This window comes from Typopeltis vanoorti, chromosome 17 (genome assembly GCF_054136105.1).
Source record: "Typopeltis vanoorti isolate ZY-2024b chromosome 17, IOZ_Tvanoo_1.0, whole genome shotgun sequence".
In the NCBI taxonomy this organism is placed as follows: domain Eukaryota; kingdom Metazoa; phylum Arthropoda; class Arachnida; order Uropygi; family Thelyphonidae; genus Typopeltis; species Typopeltis vanoorti.
The window spans coordinates 88,891,477-88,916,826 of record NC_143565.1 but is presented as its reverse complement, the minus strand read 5'-3'; the positions used below and the strand labels follow the sequence as shown (position 1 = coordinate 88,916,826).

General features: G+C 37.9%; 1 protein-coding gene across 4 annotated transcripts in view; it reads right to left on the bottom strand.

Moving 5' to 3' along the window:
- LOC150097613 (papilin-like) overlaps positions 1–25,350 on the bottom strand; it is a 1,184,257-nt gene that overhangs the window by 838,592 nt on the left and 320,315 nt on the right. For all 4 annotated transcript variants that reach the window (XM_090407770.1, XM_090407771.1, XM_090407772.1 and 1 more), the window contains one exon: positions 2,459–2,539. In XM_090407770.1, coding sequence (XP_090263896.1) covers positions 2,459–2,539 — 81 coding nt within the window. The remainder of the gene's footprint in view (positions 1–2,458; positions 2,540–25,350) is intronic.

Genomic DNA, 25,350 nt, shown 5'->3' with positions numbered 1-25,350 from the left:
TTGTCATATCAGCTTTTGACTTTGGCTGCCTATAATTTTTATTAGGATTACAAAGAGTAGTTTTGTAGGAAACAGGCTGCAGCCTCTGATCATAATGTGATCCAAGAGATTGAGATGATTATCTCTGTTGGATCCAACTGGACACAACAGAGGTGGATATCTCAATGGAATCTTTTTATCTAATGTTGGAGCTAAATAAGTACCATGTGTGTGTATGTTGTAAACTAACAATCATATAGCTTTTAAAATGGCTCAAAGAATCAGTGTTAATCATGCACCTTTGGTAGTGCTTGGCTCCTATATGCTCTAATAGCATATAGGAGCCAAGAGAAGCTATAGAGTCAAACTCTATAGCATGCAGATCAATAGTATAGATGATGCATTTGAGGGGGGGGGGAATATCAATGGATAATGTAGTGCTCGGAAAGACTAGCAATTCGCACTAATGGCTCTGATTTAAAACTCCCTATGTAGAATGGCAAAAATATCATGGTATTCCTATATATCATAGTATGTTTGTGCTGCTGTTAAAAAGAGGAATGCACATATATGGCTTCCTTAAGCTTGCACAGAGATATATGCATGGTAGAGCATGCTTATACATCACAACTTCTTCCACAGTATCACATCATTTCACATACCCAAGGACAAATGGCAGTCATGTGTGTACTGCAGAAGTTTTCCATCGTGCACAAAAGATATTTTTTCAGATAGGGTGATCTGACATGGATTTGACTGCATTAACAAAGAAGACAACCACTAACACTGAAACAAGACTGTGGTCTCATCTACTTCAACAGTATGTCATATGGCTTTTGTTAAAGGGTGTGAGATGTGCCAGTTGTTTTTCACTTATCCTGAGTGTGTGTTTTCAACCACCAGAGGATACAGTCTCAGGCAGAAGAACATACTTATTGATCCATAATTGAGCTTTTAGAAGATAAGTGCACAGTATAAGTAAAATGGGGAGCAAAAGTTTCTATCTCATATGGTAGAAATCAGAGCATGGAGAGGATATCTGATATCCATTACTTGATTTTCAAGTAACATCCATTACTTGAAAAGGAATGTAGGCGTCTTACTAGAAATGAGTCCCTGGAATTTTATACTTTTGTTATAACTGGAATGACTACCTCTTTCAGCCTCAATTCTAAAAAAAGAGCTGATATCTCTAAGACCAAAGATACATAAGGCTTTAAGATTCCATAACTCCAAGTCATGGCAAAGCTTTTTCCATATGCTGATAATGCAAAGTTGGGAAGAATTATAAGTAGCACTGCTGATGCTAAATCCCTTCAGGAAGATTTGAATAGACTTTTTACTTGGAAAAAAATGGGGTTGTAGTTTTAATATCAATAAGTGCAAGGTGTTTAATTTTGGAGTGCAGAAATATAAGGCTGTGTAGTATATCAATGGTGCCATACTGCAGGAAGTGAATGAGATTCGAGATTTGGGAGTGATGGTTGACAATAGACTGAAGTTTAGAGGGAATATTGCTAGTGTTGTAAAGGTTGCACATTGTAGTGCTGCTATGATAAGTAGTACTCTAACATGCAAGGATAAGGAAGTGGTTGTGCCACTGTATAAGGCACTGGTCAGACCACACTTGGACTATTGTGCTCAAATCTGGTCACCTGGTTTTCAATATGATGTGGAGACATTGGAGAGGGTCCAGAGACAAGTGACTAAGACAATATCAGGATTTTGGAATGCTGGCTATGGAGAGAGGTTGAAGAGATGTGGATTGCAGAGTTTGGTGGATAGGAGGAAGAGATGGCAATGGAAACTTTTATCAGATTAATCCAGAGGGGATTATAAAAAGAATAGAAGGCAAGAGGGGAAAAAAACCAGAGGTCATTCCTGGAAGTTTTGTAAAAGTGCAGTGAAGAAGGGTGTCAGGAGTAGATTTTTTACATGGAGAATTTTCAGTGAATGGAATGCATTACCAGAATGTATTGTTAATGCAAGGAGTGTTGTGGACTTTATGATTCTATATGATAAACATTTGTCAGTTGAATGAACCTCCCACAATGAGTCTGTCGACTCCATGGAGGATGTAATAATGATGATAATAATAATATCAAAGAAAACTGACACCAAGTATTTAGATTTTAGGATACAGATCTCTGATGAAAGGAAATTTTCCATTCATATTAAGCAGTGTACTGATTTCTTTAGACCCCACAGTGAGTCTTAAGGTAGGAAAGAAATGGCAATTGCTCTCAGAGAAAAGACAAGCATTGACCATTTCTTCTGTCTTGAATAAGCAGCTATAGAACAATGGGACAGCAATAGTAGGAATATTTAGGCCTTCCTGATATCGAAAAAAGGAAAAGATTATTGCTTTCCACAGGAGTTGAAAAATTGCTCTTGTAACGTTAATTTTTAGAATAATTTACTTGTTATTCTCTAAATAAGTGTTTTCAAAATAAAAACAAACTGAATACTCCTTTCTTACCTAGATAATTATTAGTTGGCTGCACTTCTTTAATACTAATATAGGTTGCACCAGTTGGAACTAACAGAATATCATTGTAGCCTAAAAAAATATATAAATAAAAATAAATTTTTCTTAAGTTAATAAGTTAATGAGTCAAATAACAATATTAATTTTAAAACTGCTTTCCTAATATTATACATATGATACCTATTGAACAGTTAAACTCATTCATTGACATGGCACTCACAACCACCTCTGGTAACCCATTCCACTTATTTATTATTCTGCGAGCTAAAAGAGCTAGTCTTCATGCTCTTACTACTAATAATAATACTCTTACATGACTTTCAAGAGTGACTTCTTATTTTCTTTTCTCTTCTCTCACATACTGCAACATTTCCCATGATACATAAGACATCATTTATTATATAAGTGATGTCTCATGTATCATAAGACATCATTTGTACAATTAGCAAACAACAAAAGGAATTGAATTAGAAAACAGTAGAGAGTGTTCTTAAATTGGAATCCCTCTAGGTATACAGTTGCATGTTCATGGATTAAAACTATTGGGCTGAAATTAAAATTAATTAAATTTTTAATAATTAAATTAAAATATATAAGAGATAAATTTATTTAATACAATTGAGAATAACAATTTCCCAAACTTTTGGAATAGTCAAGAATATTTATATATTGATCTATGTAGTAGCTTAGTGTTTTGTCATTGGATCCTGTGGTTAGCATTTTGTTGTATCCTGTGGTATCTCTGAACATCAAGACCACATCTGAGGATGTGGCCTTGATGTTCAGAGATACATTTATTTACAGATCTTCCTGTTTGTCCACAGTAAGACAAGTTACACAAACATACAAAGTATACAAAAAAACATACAGTTACACCCTGAGTTACATAAGTAATGCATTCCGTAAACCTTTACATAACTCGAATTTTATGTAAGTCGAATTTGTAATTTATATATATACAATAAAATGTTCAATGGCTACTCATACCACTGTCTTACATTAATTTTTTGCCATAGATATTTTCCATTTTTAATATTTTTAATTTTTGGGGTGATTAGAAAAAAATTCAATTATAAAAAAAATGTATCAATTGTGTTTGAATAATATACATACTGTAAATATGAAAGCATGAAAAATATATAATATAAAGAATATAAAAACAAACTGAAATATTCACTTTTCAAATAAAAAAATGTCTTGTGACTAAGTTGGCTGTTCTAAGTAATGCTGTTCTGCGGGAAGTTTTATCCCTTTCGATGTTGAAGGCGGAGGATAGTCGGGGTCGTCTGAGTTGTCATCTTGACTTTGTTGTGAATGGCATCTCACAAACATGTCTAGAGTAGATTGTGTGGTCACACGCTTCTTGTCCTCGTAGATGGCCTTGTAGCTAGACATATCGGAATAGATACGGCAGCTATCATTTTCGAACAGCTCAGTGTTTCGGATCCATCTATTCTAATTTTGCTAACAGCATATCTATCAAGTTAAAAACCTCGGCTAGTCCCTTTGTTGTAAATTTCTTCATGTCTGGCGGTTCAATTGGCTTAGTATTTTCTTCAGAATTTCAGAATGCCTACAACTGAATAAGGTCATCATTAGTTAGCTCTTCGACGTGACTCAAAAGAAGCTCGTTAATGTCACCGTTATCCACTTCCAGCTCTAATTGCTATGCCAGTTGCACACACGTCTCCTTCACTTGCTGTAATTCTTGTGTCAACTCAGAACCCATATCAGTAATTGTTTGCTCTCCTTCCATGAAACGCTTAAAATTATGGACCATTTCTGGGCAGAGTTTCTTCCACAGAGCATTCATTGTAGTCTGCTTCATTTCATCCCAAGCCACCCCAATGTTTTTGATAGCGTTAAGGATATTATAGTTCTTCCAGACATCACGTAGAGTAATGCCCTTACCGCTATCAATGACTTTGATTGCTTGGGAAAACATACACTGCAGATAGTAGGCTTTAAAGGTCGCAATAGCACCTTGATCCATAGGTTAAAATAGTGAGGTAGTTCTAGGAGGAGGGTAAACAACTTTTACGTCAGGTAAACAACTTTTACGTTTCATCCAACTCTTCTGGGTGACCAGGGACATTGTCCAGGAGGAGAAGCACTTTAAATGGGATTCCTTTCTCGGCACAATATTCTTCACCTGACGAACAAAGTGGTTATTGAACCAGTCTCCGAACTGCGCACATATAACCCAAGACTTAGTGTTGGATTTCTAGATTATGGGCAGCATATTCACATCAATGTTCTTAAAGGCATGCAGTGTCTGAGAATGGTACACTGTAAGCAATTTAAGTTTTAAGTCTCCTGAAATGTTGCTGCCAATCATAACAGTGATCTGATCTTTCCCGACCTTGAATCCAGGCATAGATTTTTCCTCTTTTGCAATAAATGTCCATGTTGGCATCCTCTTCCAAAACAGAGCCGTTTCATCAACATTAAATATTTTCTCAGGCAAATATTCCCCCTCCTCAATTATTTCTGCAAAAGTTTGGGAAATCGACTTGCTGACTTACCCATGATTTTAATGCTGTGCAGATTTGTACGTTTCTTGAATCGTTCGAACCATCCAGCACTAACTTTAAATGCACTCTCCGTGTCCGTGATGCAGTCTGCTCTTTTAAATCCTTATATAAGGACATAGCCTTCTCTTGGATAATCAGTAAACTTAATGGCATCTGCTTCTGTGTCAGATCATTGATCCAGTTAAACAACAATTTCTCCATCTCTGATATTGGGCCCAGCCTCTTCTTGGTAATAATTGTGCCTTTCAATGCTACTGCACCTTTTGTGCTTTCAATAATGCGAACTTTATCCTTCGCTATTGTATTCACTGTCGAAATAGGTCAATTTATTTCCCTTTGTTTTTTAGATTTATTACCAGCGCATTCGGTTTTGCATTTGCATTCCATTTTAAGGGTAAAAAAACAAGAAAACTAGCAGTGATAACAAGTGACTGAGCTAACCGCATGAGGCATCTACTACTGTACTGCAATAAGGCTCTCAAAGCCGCACCTGGGCAAAGCCGCAAAGTGTTCATACATGCTAGTAGATTTATTATGTAACTGTGAATTTAAGTAAGTCATGTGTTACATAACTCGGAGCATAACTGTACATGTATACAAAGTACCCTGTTTGTGTAATTTGTCTTACATAATTTCTGGGCATCTTTGACTTATACGGGGTGGGCCAAAAGTCACAAAGTGGTTTCAATATTTAATAACTCCTTCATTTTTTGTTTTAAATTGACAATACCATAGCATCATATACAGTATATATAGGAAATAAATGTACACTAGGTGTGAAAAAAAGGAAATGGTGTCCATTTTCTGCTTCACACAAACATGCCCTTTCTAAGGTATTTTTCATGACACCTCTTAGTGTTTCAGATTCCAGTGCTCTGATTTTGGTCTGTGAGGCTCATATACCAACTACGAGTGTACTAATAGTTGGCAGCGAATGTGTTAATCTCTAATGCAATGAACTAATCTATTACCCATCCCCATCCATTCAGATTTAACTAACAGCTTGTCATGTGACAATTTATCAATGGTCTTTGCAAAATTTAAGTATAACACAGTGTGTGCATTGCCATTGTCATCTTGTTGTAATAAGTAAGTAGATTACAAACATGATCGTTATCAAAACTATGCTGTCCATCAAAGAAAATGCCACTGTCGTCAAACCAATTCTGGATCTTGGTCCTCAATAACCTCTGGAACACTTAAAACAACATCTGGCACACAGATTGGCCTATAATTTGAAACTTGAGACATTACCTCTATTATGAATGGAACAATCTTGCCCTCCTTCTCTTACTTTGGAACTTGGCCAAGTGTAAGACTTATATTAAATTAGAACTTCCAGGGAGAAGTCAACTCCCTAGTATACAGTTTCCAGGGAGAACCAGATGTCATCCCTGGAAACTGTATAAAGAAGGTGTGAGTAGGGGAGTGAGAGGCAGGTTTTTTTCGTGCAGAGTTGTGAATGATTGGAATGCCTTGCCTGAGAGTGTGGTGTCTGCAAGGAGTTTGAGTGTGTTTAAGACACGGTATGATGAGATGTGTGTGTGATAAAAGAAAGGACCTCCCAGATGAGTCTTTGACTCCATGAGGTCTTGGAAAATAATAATAATATTCTTTCAAAACCCATTGTGATATATTATCAAGTCCCCTCCCAGCCTTATTAGCACAGAGTTTACTCATTTCCCTATATACCTCCTGCTCGCTCACAATCAGTCTCTCTTTCATCCCTTCTGAATGCACTCAAGCTTTGCATGGAGTCATGTGCATGATGTCACATTTATAAGGATGAAGTACCTTTATGAACAGCTCATCTAATATCTCAGTTATTTCTGCACAGTGGTTATACTTCTAGCATTTTTACTAGTCAATATCACCTTCCGTAATTATTCATTTTTCTACTGGCTTATATATTAAAAGATCTTCGTGGCATTTTTTGCCTCATTAGCTAGCTGTTGCTAAAACTCTAATTTTGTAATCCTTACTAAATGAGTCACCTTCTTTGCCTGTGATTTGTACTCTTTATGCAACTGATTATTATCAGTCATCTTATACTACCTTCATAATGCCTTTTATCTCCATACTGCATACTATTCATTCATCTATTTCACACCTCTTTATTTAACCCCTGATGTATGTCAGAATTCATATCTATCTCAATTTGCTTTGATTTACATAACACAATTTCCCTTTAGTAACGACTGCATATCTGCACTCACAGCTATTTGAATATCATCAACATACATTTACACATTGCTTCTTCTTGATAGTTCTTGAACAGTACCTAAGCAGTACTGATCTCCTTTTTACCCAAATCCTCATTCCGTGATATAGCTGCAAGTTGTCTTCTGAACTTTTCATAATCATCAGCATTGTAGCTTCACATATATCCTTTTCTAACAGAAATCCTCACATGGTGCTAGAATGCTGGTGATCCTTTAAGGTAATTTAGTTGTACCTCAAAAAGTTGAGAAATCATTCTATTTACTTGTGCTATCTCTTTATCCCAGTGTATATCACCCATATTTATCACATTTTTCTTATTTACTTGGCTAATTTGCGGATACATTTTGTTGTAAATACGTGGGAGGTCTGAAAAGTTCTCGGCCTCAACCATAAATTGCAACACTATCAGCAAGATTTTTTTTTCCTAAGTTGGTACATCTGTCAAAAGCATGGATGTGAAATTGCAAGTCATTCTATCAAGTAGTTTTTTTATACACCTGTTGGAAGCCAAAGTGTCGTCTGTATCCCTTGAAATAGATAAAATTGAGTATCGTGCTGTTATAAAATTCTTTGTAAAAAGATTTAACGGCAAAAGAAATTTATTCAAAGTTCATAAAAGTTTATGGGTGCTCTTCTCCTTCATTTTCGACAATTAAGAAAAAGGGTGCCGAGTTTAAACACAGCCATACCAGCCTTGAAGATAATCCATGTGAAGGATGTCCAAAAAGTGTAACAACACCATAAATCATTGATCAGAGCATGATATGGTATTGGATGATCAGCGAGTCAAAGTGCATGAAACTGCTGAGACTATAGGCATTTCAAAAGAACGAGTAGGATACATTTTGCATGAAGAATTGCAAATGAAAAAGCTTTGCACAAGATGGGTGCCACGAAGATCAAAAACACACTCACATGAAACTCTCTGAACAGTGCTTAGAGGATTTTAACAAGAATAAAACTGATTTTGATGAGACTTGGATTCACCAGTGCACACCAGAATCCAAATAGCAGTCAAAACAGTGGACAGAAGCCAGTTGTTCCGCACCAAAGAAGACAAGGTCATGGCATCGGTGTTTTGGTATGCTAAAGGCATTTTGTTTATTAATTATCTTGAAAAGGGTAAAGCAATGACTGGGAAATATTATTCCGATCTTTTAACCAGACTAGACGAAAAAATTTGTGAGAAAAGACCCGGTTTGCAGAAGAAATAAATCATCTTTCATCAGGGCAATGCACCTGCCCACAAAGGTAATTTGGCAATGGGAAAATTAAGGGATCTGCAGTATGAATTGTTGGAACAACCACCCTATTCTCCAGATTTGGCTCCCTCTGACTTCTATCTCTTCCCCAAACTAACACTCTTCCTCGCTGGTCAGCGTTTTTCTTTGAATCAAGAGGTGATTTCAACTGTAAAGGGGTATTTTGCAGCTCTTACTGGGGACCACTACAGGGACTGGATAATGGCATTGGAGCATCACTGGAATAAATGTATTAGTCCTAAGGGAGATTATGTTGAAAAATAAAAATAATTTTGAAATTATAAATTTGTTTTTCCATTGTTAGGCTGAGAACTTTTCAGACTACACATGTATTTCATTCTAACCTTTCTATCATAAACAGCATGTCACCTCTTTTTTTTTTTTTTTGGTGAAAAACATCATACCACTCCATTTCTACTTCTATCAAAGTATTGTCTCTTACTAAAAACAATTTTTGGGTGAAGGAACTCTGTCAACATAACAATTTTGTTCCTCTTATTTCCGATACTTCTGCCATTTGTATATAAACATAATCTTCTATTTCTGGTTCAATAATGTAAAGTCCAACTAATACCACTTCTCAGAATGACTCCTCCACACCTTCTGCTAGGCATTCCTTTCTTTCTCATTAACCATCCCACAACACTCCTCAGACCCAAGTTCTTCCTCCCTATCCACATTTCAGTTCATCCCATTCCTCTCTTATCTGCTCACACATTTACTTCCACTCCCACCATCCACCTTTCTCATGCCATGTCTGTCTGTCCATTCTGACCCTCTCTTCCCATTTTCCTGTCTGCATTGCACACCTGTTCAATGCTACTCATATCCCTTCATAAGCACCCTGTTAACCAATTAGAACAAATGGGGATGTTTATGACACTGGTTATGTGAATAACAGGATGGCTTCTGGATGGATATCAGAAAGTGGCATACAGAGGGGAAGAATCCAAGTGAAAGCTGGTGACTACTGGTGTGCCACAAGGTTCAGTAGTACACCAGTAGTTAGAACCATTACTGTTTATTTTGTACATAAATGATATAGGAAATAACCTGAAAGGAAATATTCAGTTGTTTGCTGATGATGCAAAATTAGGTAGAGCAATAGTGAATCAAGACTTTGTGGAGAGCTTGCAGGATGATTTCAAGAGGCTGTCAGTATGGACAAAATATAATGGGTGTTATTGAAAGTTTTTGTGCTTGGTTATACTATATATTAAAGATGCCAGGAAATTAAATTCTTAGTTTCATTCTTTATCCAAGTATAAACAAACAAAGTTTGAACATGAAGTAACTTCATGACTGGGTTACTTGTATATAGAGGCTAATGACTTCTCATCAACTGCCTTAATATCCCATAGGCTGTCAGTATGGGTGTAAAAGATAATGGGTATCAGTTTAATGTGGAGAAATGTCAAGTAATGCATTTTGTACATAGATTACAAGCAATGTATCACATTGATGCCACTGTACTCCAGGAAATGATGAAGCTAGAGATTTAGACATATTGCTAAGGTTGCTCAAGTAGCCCATAAGATTACTGGGCTATTGAAGAGCACATAAACAAGTACAGATAAGGAAGTTGTGATTCCTCTTTATAAGACCTTGATATGTCCACATCTGGATTACTGTGCTCAAGTCTGGTCTCCTGGGTTTCTTGGTGATGAGAAAGCAGTGGAGAGGATTCAGAGGTGAGTGACCAAGATGATGAGTAGCCTGTGGAATGTTCTCAATGAGGACAGATTGAGGTTGTGTAGACTACAAAAGTTGGTTGATAGGCAAAAAAAATATCAATATGATAGGAGTTGTATGCGAGAGACCGTTTACATTTGAATGAGGAAGGACGTAGGCATCTGGAGAGATTGCTGTTCTGAACGAGTCAGTGTGTCCCAGGGAGGATGATAGAAGGGGTGGCCTCTTGTGGGAATGGATACTTGGGAGAAGGGAGACAATGTCAGGTAACACTGAGCCCAGTGGAGTCCAGAAGAGATAATGCTGGGTATAGAAACAATGGCATTTATATGTTGTATACTAATGCCAGGAGTATCCGGAATAAGGGAGAGGAATTGGTGGCGCAGATAGCATCAGCCTGGCCAAAAATTATTACGATCACTGAGACGTGGTTGACAGAAGGGGATATAACAACAGGAATAGAAGTCGCTGGGTATAGCATTTTTCGTCAGGATAGGAGGGGAAAGCGTGGTGGTGGGGTACTGCTTATGATAAGTGATGACCTATGTCCTCTAAGAGTGGAGAATTTGGAAGGAAGTGAGACAAATAATTTTGAGAGCGTATGGTAAGAGGTAGAGGTAGGCAAGACAGGATATTTAGTGGGGTGTTGCTACAGACCCAGGAGCACAAAGGATGGGGACCAGGAGATGTTTAGACAGCTAAGTTTGGCAAGTGCAAGAAGAATGATTGCTATGGGAGATTTTAACTTCAGTAGTATAAATTGGAGAGAGGAAGATGCATGTAGCAATAGGGGAATGGAATTTCTAGAATTCTTGAGGGACAAATGTCTTAGGCAACATGTAACAGAGGTAACAAGAGGTTCAAAAATTTTGGATTTGGTTATAGCATCAGAAGAGTTGATAATAACTGAGTTGACGTCTCTCCCACCAGTTGGAGAGAGTGACCATATGGTGTTGACTTGGAAAATGAATAGACATGCAGGAGTATCAAAGAGACGGGAACTTATGTGGAATTATAAGGCAGGTGATTATAATAGTCTTAGACGTCAACTTCGGGAAGTTTCATGGAGGGAGGAATTGGAAGGCCGGGATATCACCAGTGCGTGGGAAATTGTGAAAGAATATTTGTTATCAGCAATGGTAAGTTGTATACCACGAGTAAAGAAGAGGACACAATTTGGAGTAAAGTGGATGACAAACAATATTAAACAGGAATTGCATGCGAAAAAGAGGCTATGGAAGAGATATAAGTAGATAGGTGAAGAGATGCATAAGGAATATAAGACACAGGCCAGAAGAGTGCCTAGTGTGGTAAGGAAAGCAAAACTGGAATATGAGAGGAGATTGGCCCTAAGATCCAAAGAAAATCCTAGGGAATTTTTTAGCTATGTGGCCAGTAGGAGGAGAAATGACTGTGGAAGAATGATATTGTGGGATAAAAATGGGAATAGAGTGACTGATGCAGAGGACATAGTGGAATTGTTCAATGAACACTTTATTGGAGTATTTCATCCTAGAGGAGTCAGTTTTAATGCTAGAGGGATAGGACTGGTACGAGGTCTTGAGGTACAGGAGGAGAGTGTGTTTCAGATACTGAGTACTCTGGATGTCAGTAAAGCTGTGGGACTGGATGGTATTTCGCCATCCAGTCCCACAAGGGAAATGACAGTACCTTTAACGTGGCTTTTCAATGAAAGTCTGGCTTTGGCAAAGGTGCCCAGGGAATGGAAGGAAGGTAAGATAGTGCCATTGCATAAGGGTGGTAACAGACTGGAAGTGTCTAATTATAGGCCAGTCTGTGTGTCATCAGTAGTTGTTAAGATCTTGGAGAAAGTAGTGAGGGACCGTGTACAGCATTGGGCAGATGAGGGTAATGTTATCTGTGAGAATCAACATGGATTTGTGAAAGGACGCTCTTGTTTTAGCAATATGCTAGCCTTTTATAATAAAGTTACAAGAACATTAGATGAGGGAAAGGCATATACTGCAATTTTCTTAGACTTGGCGAAGGCATTTGACAGGGTGCCACATGATAAGCTGATATTTAAGTTGCAGCACATGGGTCTGGATGTCAGATTGGTCAACTGGATTCAGGATTGGCTGTCTGATAGGTATCAGAGAGTTGTGTATGGTGGAGCAGTTTCCAGGAGGCAGAGGATTACAAGTGGGGTCCCACAGGGCTCAGTACTAGGACCTATATTGTTTAACCTTTATATCAATGATATAGCCAGTGGATTGCAGGGGGATATTCAGTTGTTTGCAGATGATGCGAAGCTGGGAAGGATTATTAGTAATAGTGCAGATGTGGTAGCCCTGCAAGAGGATTTAAATAAGCTAGATAGATGGGCAAATGAATGGGGGTGTCAGTTTAATGCAGCAAAATGTAAGGTCTTGAGGTTTGGGAAACATCGATGGGATGCTGCATACTCTATGGGAGGAGTTATACTGGAGGAAGTAGGGGAGACAAGAGATCTGGGGTTGATGATTGATAGAAACCTGAAGTTTAGGGGACATATTGCAAAGGTGGTGAAGGTAATACAGAGGATTGCTGCTATTATGAGAAGGACACTGACCTGCAGAGATAAGAGGGTTATCATTCCGTTGTATAAGTCTCTGATCAGACCACACTTGGACTACTGTTCTCAGATTTGGTCCCCAGGATTTGAAGGGGATAAATTAACTGTGGAAAGGATACAAAGACGGATGACAAAGATGGTTTCAGGACTGTACAAGGATAGTTATGAGGATCGGCTGAGAGAATGTGGACTGCAGAGTTTGGTGGATAGAAGAAGGAGAGGTGATATGATTGAGACTTTTAAACTGTTGAGAGGTGGTTACAGGGTTGACACTGGGGAGTTCTTTCGCTTGGTTGATCAGCGGGAAGGAGTGATGACAAGAGGCCATCCCTGGAAGTTACGAAAGGAAACTGTGAGCAAGAGGGTAAGGAGTGGTTTCTTTGTGTGGAGGGTGGTTGAGCCGTGGAATGCATTGCCTGATGGAGTGGTGGGAGCGAGAACGGTCAGTGAGTTTAAAGAGTGGTATGATAGACTTTGTGTTTCTCAGGGGGGGACCTCCCCTCAGTGAGTCTTGACAGACTTTATGTCTTAGGAAGGACCTCCCTCGATGAGTCTTTTGACTCCTTGGAGGCCTGAATAATAATAATAATAATAATAATAATAATAATAATAACTTAAAGGCTTTTATAGGATTGATGTGGGGGGGGGGGGGGCAGAACAACAGATCATCCCTGGAAAATGAGTAAAAGTGTGGTTAGTAGAGGTAGGAGGACTAGATTTTGCAGTTGGAGAGTTGTGAATGGGTTTCCAGAATCCATTGTTAGCTCTTTGTCTGTTAAAGAGTTCAACGAGAGGTATGATCGACAGATTGTATGGATTGTTTAGGTTTCCCACAATGAGTCTTCTGACTTCATGGAGGTTCTCATACAATAATAATAATACTAATGTATGATGATTATACACCAGTAGTATTGCTAATTTTCTTGCACCTTCAACACTTGTGCTTATATTCCATCTGATCAAACTCTCGTGTTCAAAGCAAGCTCTTACAATAGGTAAATCATCACCTCAGTTCTTTTATTCAGTATCCTCTTCCCTTTTCACCATCCAAGATCTAATTCTGTTAGGATTTTATATCATACTAAAGTGAACACTTATCATTATTATTATTATTATTATCCCAAGACCTGTCATGGAGTCAAAGACTCGTACAGCAGCTCATCATACAGTGCCTTAAATACAGTGGTTCTTCTTAACCTTTGTAATCGCAGTCCCCTAAGTATACTAAAATATTTTTGCAGACCCCTACTTTGCAGTGACATAATAATAATAATAGTAATTCAACTTTTTTTTTTAAATAGTGTTTTACTTACTGATTATAATGACAAAAAAAAAATCAGAAAACAGAAATCAACTTGACTTAAATGTATTTTAATGAGACCTCTGTTGTTGAACACTCTCTACTAATTTGTCTATTCTTGCTTCAACTGTGTTACTTAATGCTATTTGAATGCAGGAGTCTATTTGCAGTCAATTTCATTGTTTCATTTTAATATTTACCATTGTGGAAAATCCCTTTTCATACAAATATGTAGAAACAAAATGCAACAAATTTTGAATGGCAATGGTAAACAGGTGTGGATATTCCCTCTGTATATGCATCCAAAATTGGACCAAACTTTTCTTCTTGAAAACAGAGATCAGACTGAAATCCTTTGTCAATTCCAGTAGTTTGTGACATCATTTTCGCAGCTATTGTATTTTTGCAGCTATTATGTGGATCTTGAATCCACAATTTTCTACAATCAAGTTCATTATTTGGAAAATATTTACAGAACTTTCCAATTAAGCTCTGAAGATGACATAGAATTAAAGAATTTATGCATAGATTATCAAATTTAAAATTGTAGCCTGAAATCATTTGCAAATAGTTCAGAAACATTTCAAAAACATCTGAATATGCTCTTTGAATCCATCTATGCAGTTTTATTTTCATTGCCTCTATTTTACCTAGCATAGTAAAAATATTACATTGGTTTCCTTGTAAAGATAAATTTAGCTAATTTATAAGAGAGAAAATATATGCCAAATATGAAAGTTTTGAAATCCAATTTCTGTCATCGAAATAAATAGCCAGGCTGGATTTTTTATCATTTAAAAATATTATTATTATTACATCACACCTCCAGGGAGTCCAAAGACTCATCGAGGGAGGGCATCAACTCTACAACTCTTTGTCTCACTACTCCACCAACCTTCATCATCTAACATCAACGCCATCTACCGCCGACTACCACCACTGCTACTTTCACAGACAATCACAAACATCCATGCCCACAGCGGGATTCAAACCCGCAGCCTTTTGGCTGGAGAGCGGATACGCTGACCACTCGGCCAACCAGGCCGGCAAATATACTTCCACATGACAACCGCATTAATGATATTTCGATTCCAACTTTGGAAAAGAAAAAAGTTTCTTTCTGAATTGCAACTTGGTTGCTAAACAAAAGCAGAAAAGAAAAAATAACCTCAGAAACAATATCACTCATGTCTGCCTGCCTGCTAACCCAGGCCTTCGGGGATACAATCGACTTCCGTTTTCAATTCTAATAAACGAGCAAGAATTTTACCTCTCAACAGCCATCTAGGTTCTATATGAAGTAGAAGCAATGTATGATCGGCATCAACTTCTTCACAAAGAACAGAAAACAGTCTTGAATTAAGAGCATTTGCTTTTATAAAATTTAGAACTTTTACACCAACCATCACTTTGTGTACTTTCAGACTCATTTCTTTAGAAGCTAATTGTTCTCTGTATGAAACAATGAATAACCATTATATTAGATATGATGACCTGTCATAGTGGCTGCACTATCTGTACAGATTCTGACACAGTTTGGCCACCTGTAAGTCATTGGATGTGAAAAATGAATTTATTTTGTTAAATATACTTTCATTAGATGTATCAGTTTCTAATTCTAAATGAAACAACATATTCAACAATATATATGGTTAATATATTGCACCTATCCCAAACAGATACTATTGTTGGAAACATCAGTTGATTTATCTATTTGTAATGAAAACTACGGAGAATTTTTAATATTTTGAATAAACTGCTCTTGGAGATCGTCTGCAATCAGTGTAGTTCTATGTCAAAAGATATGACAAATAATATCTTTTGACATAGAAGGTATTTCTTTGATTTTATTAGCCTCTGATATTCCAAACAGTTCCTTGTGAACATTAATTATTCATGGCTTCAATAAACTTTTGCCTATCATAAACAGTTTCTTTAATTTTGCAATATGCAAAGCTTAACAAAACTTTAAAAGCTTATAAACAAAGCTTAACAAATGATTTATTTCTAATAGTTATTGCATTCATGAAGGGCCTCTGATTTTTCAGTTCATCCTTTTTTGTTATAAAAAAAATTTTCTGGTTTATCTTTATATTGCTGATGCTGCGTTTCTAAATGCCTTCTTAATTTATTTGGTTTCAGACATTCATTTGAAAGGACTATGCTGTCAACAACACATTGTGGTTTTTAAATTTCATCCATTTCTACACTAATAAATCCAAATTTTATATAACTTGTATCATATTTCCTTTGTTCACTTTTACTTATTTTTTTACATTTAACTGGCATTTATTTTCTGTTTCACATGTGTTTACAACATCAGTGGAATTATCACTATCACTACTTTCACATGTTCTTTTTGAATGGACAGGTGTATTTATATTTAGGAAATCAAATAACGTTCTTTGTTTGCTCATTTTATGAGGTAAATTTTAAGAAATAACAAATCAGAATTACAGCAATGAAAGTTTTAAAAGTAATTGCACTCAAGTAGCACTTAACAATGTTAAGTTTTATGCATTCTATCACAGGCTCACATATCCAGTAGGCAGATGTCACGACTGTCAGTGTTGCCAGTAGTGAAAAATTGACTTGTTGCGTTTGTTGACTTCGAGTCAGTTCTCCTCCTCTTCATCCACTGTTTGTAAACTCATCATGATGTCACATTCACAAGTATAAAAGACCTTTATGGACTGCTCGTTAAATATCTCAACTATATCTTCTTCAGTAGTTGTCCTTATACCATTTTCTTTAATCAATATCATAATCATTTTTTTTTGCTAACTACATAACAAAAGAACTTCCTAGCATTTTTTTTTTTTTACTTCATTAGCCAACCACTACTCATATTGCATCTTTGCTATCTTTGCAAACACGGTCACCCAACAAGCCTATTTTTTTGTACTCTTCATGAAATTGATCATTACCATTCATCTCATGTTCCCTCCATAATGACTTCTTTTAATGTATTGCATGCTTAATATCTTCATTCATCCATTTTACACCCACCTTATTTAACCTTCTAACCCTTGGTCAGAAGGTTAAATAAGGTGGGTGTGAAATGGATAACTGTGAAATAGAAGACATTGCTTCTCCTAGATAGTTTTTGAATATCACCCAAACAGCATGTATCTCCTTTCCACCTAACTCCTCATTTCATGCTACAGCTTCAATCTGTCTCCTGAGTTTCTCATAATCACCACTACTTAATTAAGCTATTTCTAGTGCACCCTATCATTTGTATTAACTAAGGTTATGCTTTCATTGTCATTCTTAAGAATATGAACAAATAAAATTCTAACTCTAGAAGATTCAATCAGGGCAGCATTGTGGAGGGAGCATAAGAGAAGTGGAAACAACCAATTCCATGAGGCAAGGAGGGTGACATTTTTGGTGAGGGTAGCTAAAGAGAGGTATGAACAACAGTTAGCTAATGAAGACAAAAAGAATCCTAAGGAGTTCTTTCGATATGTAGACAGCAAAAGAAAGAATGATTACGAAGGATGACATTGATAGGAGAAAATTGTATAAAGACAGTTGTTGCAGAATGTGTGGTGGAGATACTTAATGAGCAGTTCATAAATGTCTTTCAATCTTGTGAATGTGACTTCATGGAGAGATTGAGAGCAGTAGATGATGGGGAGGAGAGACTGACTGTAAGTGAGCAAGAGGTGTTTGGGGGGGTTGAGTAAACTTGATGTTAATAAGGCTGTGGGACTTGATAATATATCACCACGTATTCTAAAAGAATGTGCCAGGGAGTTGACACCTGTCTTGACATATTTTTTTAATATGAGTCTTGCACTCGGTCAAGTTCCTAGGGAGTGGAAGGAGGGCAAGATTGTACCACTAAATAAAGGAGGTGATCGAACTGAGCATCAAACTATAGGCCTATCTGTGTGTCAGGTGTTGTGGTTAAATTGTTGAAGAAGCTTGTGAGAACTAGGATCCAGAGTTGGTTTGACAACAATGGTATTGTCTTTGATTTACAGCATGGATTTGCTAAAGGGAGGTAATGTTTTAGTAATCTACTTACTTATTACAATAGTGACTGCTTCCTTGGACAGAGGAGAAGGATACACAGTAATACACTTAGATTTCGCAAAGGCTTTTGATAGAGTACCTCATGATAAATTGATAGTCAAACTACAGCAGATGGGGTTGGATATTAGATTAGTTTATTGGATTGGAGACTGGCCATCTGATGGGTATCAACAAGTTGTGTATGGGGGAGCGATATCCAGGAAAAGGAAAGTCACTAGTGGAGTGCCTCAGGGGTCGGTTTTGGGGCCGTTACTGTTTAACTTGTATATTAACGATATAGGTGAAGATTTGGATGGAGATAGTCAGTAGTTTGCAGATGATGCAAAGTTGGGACGAACCATGAAGAGTAGTGAAGATGTTGTGGCCTTACAAGAAGACTTGAATAAATTCAGTGATTGGGCATGGAAATGGAGATGCGAGTTCAATGTTGCAAAATGTAAGGTTTTAAAATTTGGAAAACAAAGATTTGATGTAGAATTTATGCTTGGTGAGGATATATTGTTGGAGGTGGAAGAAATAAGAGAGTCCAAAGGGTCCAAAGGCGATTGACTAAGGTAGTTTCTGACCTCTGGAATGTCAAGTATGAGGAAAGATTTAGAAGATGTAATTTGCAGAGTCTGGTGGACAGGAAGAAGAGGGGAGATATGATAGAGACCTAAAAGTTGGTAAGGGGTTGTTATAGGATCAATTTTGGAGAAGTTCTACAGAAAATAGTGGGAGACAGGGGGAGAACCAGAGGTCATCCCTGGAAACTGTATAAAGAGGGTGTGAGTATGTATAATGTATAACACACTGTTCGGCAACTCCTATAGGTAGAGATGACCTTGCTAATGCTTCTGCCTGGTATCACCACTTGGGCCTGGCTCCCACTGAAGAGACCTCAATAAAGGTCGAAACTAGTCTGGGTAGTGGCCCTTCCCTTAATGCATAACATTATACATATCCACAAGGAGATGTGTTTTGCATTATGGGAGATACTGAGATAGGAGTGATGTTAGCTTGCTCCACCTTTGCAACGAGTTGCCCGGTGTTGTACTACCTTACCCCAGTCCTGAAGATACTTTCAGGCGCAAACTTTGTTTGCTCACACTTGGATAAAGGATTAAATTAAATTTATTATGGAATTTTCAGTTTAGAAGGGATATATACAGAACTTGAGGACAGGTGATTGTGAAAGATTAAGAGACAGTTTAAAACAGTACAATGATTTAAAATCTGCAAGGCAAGACAAGGATGTTAGCAGTTCATGGGAGATACCATCGACAGGGTGTAGCATAGAGGTAGCCTGCCTCACGCTGCAGCTTAATAAGACGTTCATTCAGCCATATTGCAGTAGGCACCATTGTTACTCTAACAATTCCTGTTAGTGTGGCAAGTGCAGAAAGAAGTTTTTCCAAGCTTAAGCTGATTAAAAATTATTTGTGAACAGCAATGACCAATGAAAGATTGGTTGAGCTAGCAACTATATCGATACAAGTGGACATAGCTTATAATTTAAATTTAGGAGAGCTTATAAACAGTTTTATTGTGCGATATCCTCATAGAGCAAACATTTAATTAATATTATTATGTAATATTATTATGTAATCAACACTACCTCAAGATATCTTCCCGAAACATAAAAGCGATTTCTAAATCCAAAGCCAAAGTCATTGGCAAAATAGCCAAAGATAAAGCAACTGACGTCTTGACTCTCCAGGAAACCCATGTGCCTGACACAGCCCTCATTAGACTAAAGATCCCAGGACTCATTCTCATGTCTTATAACTGCCATCTCAAGCATGGCCTAGCAACCTATATCTGGTCTGGTCTCAAGGATATAACCCAAAGTGTTCCTGATAGAGAATACTCCATAGGTATTAAAGTTCAAAATATCACCATCTAGAATGTCTACAAACCTCCATTGCAATCCTGGCCTGATCAGATGGACCGACCTTCTCCTCACCCTGCTATCTATGTTGGTGACTTCAATTCCCATCACACCATGTGGGGCTATTCCTCTAACAACCCAGATAGTAATAATCTAGCTAACTGGATGGATACATATAACTTGTATTTGAATTATGATGCCAAGCAGGACAGCACTTTTACTCAGCCAGATGGAACAGAACCTACACCCAATATCAGTGCATAGTCACTAAAGACTCCAAAGATCACCCTCTTCCATCAACCAAAACCATCCTTAACAGATTCCCTAATAGTCAACATCATCAGAGATAGGAACATCAATCCCAGTCATCAGCAGAACACCAATCATTACATGGAATCTCCACAGGTCCAACTGGACTGCATTTCAGAAACAAATTGAGCAAACCATTAGAGCAATTACATCCACTCCTAATTGCTATCCTAGATTTGTTAAACTGCCCAAATCTGCAGCAAAAGCCTCTATCCCTAGAGGCTACAGAAAACAATATATCCCATGTTGGAGTAGAGAAAGTGAGGAACTCCTAGCCAAATATGAGGAAACTGAAGATCCAACTATTGCTAAGGAGCTCATATCAACCCTGGATAAAAACAGAAAGGAAAGATCGATCTCACCCATCAATGAACTCGATTTCATCACATCTAGTTGGAGAAGCTGGTCACTTCTGAGAAAATTAGGTGGAGCAGAGCCAACGACACACAAAACAACAGAGATAACTCCTGATCAAATGACTAACCATTTATTGAAAACCTCCAAAATTCATCCCAGCTCTACCAAGAAAATTGCTGTACAAGCTTCCACCAGACAAATCCTGAAGATGGAACCCGAGCTTCCTGAACTCGTACACCCAGTATCTCGGGAAGAGGTACAAATAGCTTTAAAATTTACAAAGAATGGCAAAGCTGCAGGAGTGGATGGTATACTCTCTGGGTTCCTAAAACATCTTGGTCAACATGGCCAAACATAGCTGGCTGCCCTCTTCTCAGAAATCATCATGACTGGTAAACTACCAAAGCTTTGGCGGGAAGCCAAAATAATTGCTGTGCCCAAACCAGGGAAAGATCCGAATGATGTGAAAAACCTGTGACCTATCTCCTTGCTTAGCACCACCATTAAGCTCTTTCAAAGAATTCTCCTTAAAAGAATTTCACCACTCATCGAAAGAGCACTCCCAACTGAACAAGCTGGCTTCAGGCCAGGAAGAAGTTGCTGTGACCAGATCCTGGCCCTGACAACTCAAATTGAAGCAGGCTTCCAGAAGAAACTTAAATCTAGAGCCTCTTTCATTGACCTAACATCTGCTTATGACACTGTCTGGATCAGGGGCCTCCTCCTAAAACTAGGAAATATTATCAAGTGTAAAAAAACTTTCTAACTTTTTGATTCTATTTCTCTCCAACAAAAAGATCTGGGTCCATATTGGCGGAAAAAAGGGCAGGCCCAGATTCCTTCACAATGGTCTTCCTTAGGGCTCTGTGTTATCCCCTATACTTTTTAACATCTACGTGTATGATCTACCTCATACCAGACCAAGCAAGTATATGTATGCCGATGACCTAGCGATCTTACATCAATCCACCTCCTTTACCAACCCCTAGAATCAACCTTGAATACAGACCTGAACACCCTGGAAGAGTACTTTAAGCAGTGGTACTTGAAGCCAAATCCAACGAAAACAGTGTCCTCAGTATTCTACCTGTATAATGCAGAGGCGAATCAACAACTCAATCTTTCATTCTGTGGAAAAATGGTAGAACACGAGCCTCACCCAAAATACCTTGGGGTGAGCCTGGACAGAAGTCTAACCTATAAAAGGCACATCATCTACCTTTCCAATAAAATTAAAAACCATAATTAAATGCTAGAACAACCTGGAGTTGTGGTGCAGAAGTTCTAAGGTCGTCTGCACTAGCCTGCACATTCTCTGCAGCAGAATATTGTGCCCCTGTCTGGGAAAGAAGTACACACACTAACATTATAGACACCCAGCTAAACTCTACCATGTGCACAATTAGTGGGACAGTGAGAAGCACTCCTCTCTCCTGGCTGCCTGTTCTATCTAACATTGCTCCACCACACATACGGAGAAGACAAGCCTTGGTTAAGGAATTTAATAAAGCAATGAGCAACCCACTCCTGTCCCCTACACTAGACTCTCATAAATCTATATCATAATCCCCTACACTAGACTCTAATCTTTGCCTCAAATCTAGAAAGCTTCGCTGATCCATGGACGAACTCTCTTCAGCTGCGTTGCCATCAATATCTGACATATGGAGAGAATACTGGTCCAACAATCTACCAAAAACGGCTTCCTGGTAGAAGATCCCTGTGCTCTGCACCTTGGTTTTGATCTTCCTAGGAAGATTTGGTCATCAATAAACAGCATCAGAACTAGTCAGGGCAGATATAACTACTTTCTACATAAATGGGGGGCTGTCAGATCACCCTTATTGTGTACGACTGCCCAAGGCGCCAATTTCACGGTGGCGGCCTACATGACATCCACAAGGTGACGGATGAGGCCTTGAATTGGCTTTCCAACCTGGACCTTGACCTGTAGTTGGTATGGTGGTGGCGGTGGTTATGGAGGAAACAGAAGATCACAGTCCCGTCTCACCATTAAGATGTCATTCTCGTAGTCACTCTCATAGTCCCAGCAGAACTCCTCCTCACGTTAGAAGATGATACAGTTTGAAACGGGTCTCCTCTAATGGATCAAGTTTTCTCACACAAGACACAACTGCTCTCTACTTAAACCACGGATACAGCTACATTTATGTTGTGAAGTGTTGTGAGAACATGCAGCCTTGTCATACTTGTTGCAACAGGAGATAATTGTCCCTGGCTTGATTATGACAAGTTACTTTTGCTTTATTTAAAAAAAAAAAAAGGAGAGACTTAGAAAGCAGGTTATGCCTTTTATGTAATGAACTTTTATATGTTAAGATTTTCATTATTTGTTTCTGGAAATTGTGATTGTACTTTTCACTTACCAGTTTAATGTAGCCATAACCATAAATAAATAATTAAATTATGTAATCATTTTGCATTACTGTTTCTCTTGCAATAAAAAAACAAAATAGCATTGGAGATTTTCTTATTTTTTTTCTTATAATCCATCAAGGGATTACACCTAAACATCTTTTTACGTCATAGATACATTCCTAAAAATTACATGTAAATAGAATTTGCGTAAAAAGAACTACTGACTCCTAAGTATAAGGAAAAATTAAAAACTCCTTAAGGATAACGAAAAAAAAACAAACATGAAATTTGTTAGGATCATAAGATTTTTATTTACATTTCATGGAGAACACACACATACACATAATGAATTTTAATAACTTTAAAAAAAATATATCACTAGCGTCGCCGTAGCACGTGGCAGTGAATTTGAGCTGTATAGAAGAAAGTGATTTTTAATCGGTGAATAGTCCGTTTTTTTTCCCGTTTTTGAGTGCTAAATTGTTTCTCTGAATACGATTGTACTTCAGTGATTGTTTTTTGAAAGTTAGTTGCTGTCACGATATAATATATTTTGGTTATCGTCGGAATCGAATGCATAACAGTGGAAGACAAAACAAAGCAAAGATTTCATTACTGTATTTAGTTATATTCATTTTATTTAATTATATTTAGTATACTTAAATGTTCTGTTTTTCTTGTAATTGTTTGTACTTTTTTTCTTATTTATTTAACGGAATTTATTAATTGAATAATTAATGATTACGCTACTCGGCAGTAGGGAATGATGGTGGATTCAGCTGAAGTCGCAAGTGGCGTATCACCAAGTCCTCCACATTTAATTATAAGCAATATCATTAGGGACTTTGTGGCATGCAGTACTTGCGGCATGTATGCATCTCGGGAATTGGATATGTGGCTTGTGAAAGAGAGCGGAGAGCGTATGTGCGCAAAATGCAGGCAGTGGGAGGAAATAAGTGCATTAGAAATATCAATATCCGACCTTGTTGCTCCAGGAAAGGGGAATGAATATAGGAAGACAAGTAGTGTGAGAGGAGAGAATGAAAAAAATATATATATGAATGAGAAAACAATAGTTGATAGTGTGAAAGGCATGAGTGACTGTGAAAGTTTAGGAGATGGTTTTGTTTGCAAGAGTGAATTTAGATTAAGAGTCACTGACCTGCAGAGGGACACAGATGAGCTGAAAGAGGAGGTGGAATGTCTTGTGAATGAGAGCAGAAGTATGAAAGATAACATTAGGAGAATGGAAGAGATAATGCAAGCCAAATCAGAGTAGGGTAGAGAGAGAATTTTGGGAGTGTTAGAAGAGGAAAGAAAGAAAACAGTAGAAGAGAGGAAATGGGTGAGAGGTATGGGGATGCTAGAAGAGGAGAGAATGGAAACAGTAGAAGAGAGGGAATAAGAGAGAGAGGTATGGGAATGCTAGCAGACGAAAGGATGGAAACAGTAGGAGAGACGGAATGAGAGAGAGATATGGAAGTGCTAGAAGAGGAGAGAATGGAAACAGTAGGAGAGATGGAAAGAGAGAAAGGTATGGGAATGCTAGAAGATGAGAGGATGGAAACAGTAGGAGAGACTGAATGAGAGAGGGATGAAATCAGTAGGAGAGAGGGAATGAGAGAGATGTATGGGAGTGCTAGAAGAGGAGAGAATGGAAACAGTAGGAGAGAGAGAGGTATGGAAATGCTAGAATAGAGAATAGCAGTAGAGGAGAGAGAATAAGAGAGACCTATGGGAATGAGAGAAGAGAGGAGAGAATGGAAACAATAGGAGAGAGGGAATGGTAAGAGGTATAATGTATGGCGACTCAATGATCCATAGTGTTCAAGATAGGATGCGTGAGGAGTGTTTGCCTGGAGGAACAATAGAAAGGGTGCCTATGGCAATTAAGAGAGGTGAAAGGGTGGATGAGACGATTGTGATGGTAGGAACAAATGCCTTGAGTGGTAATGTAAGTCGGGCAGCAAGAGATATGAGATTTTTGCTTGAGGCTGTATGGAAGAAGACAGAGTGAGGAAAAATAGTGTGCGTGTTGCCTAAGTATGATAATGATGAGCTGAGCGGAAGAGCAGTAATATTGAATGACATAATAGCTAGAATGTGTGACAAGAGAGGACTGGTATATGTGGATGCTTGGAGTGCATTTGAGGAATTGTATGCAAGAGACCTCTTACATTTGAATGAGGAAGGAAGTAGGCACCTGGAGACATTGCTGTTCTGAACGAGTCAGTGTGTCCCAGGGAGGATGATAGCAGTAGTGGTCTCTTGTGGGAATGGATACTTGGGAGAAGGGAGACGACATCAGGTAACACTGAGCCCAGTGGAGTCTAGAGGG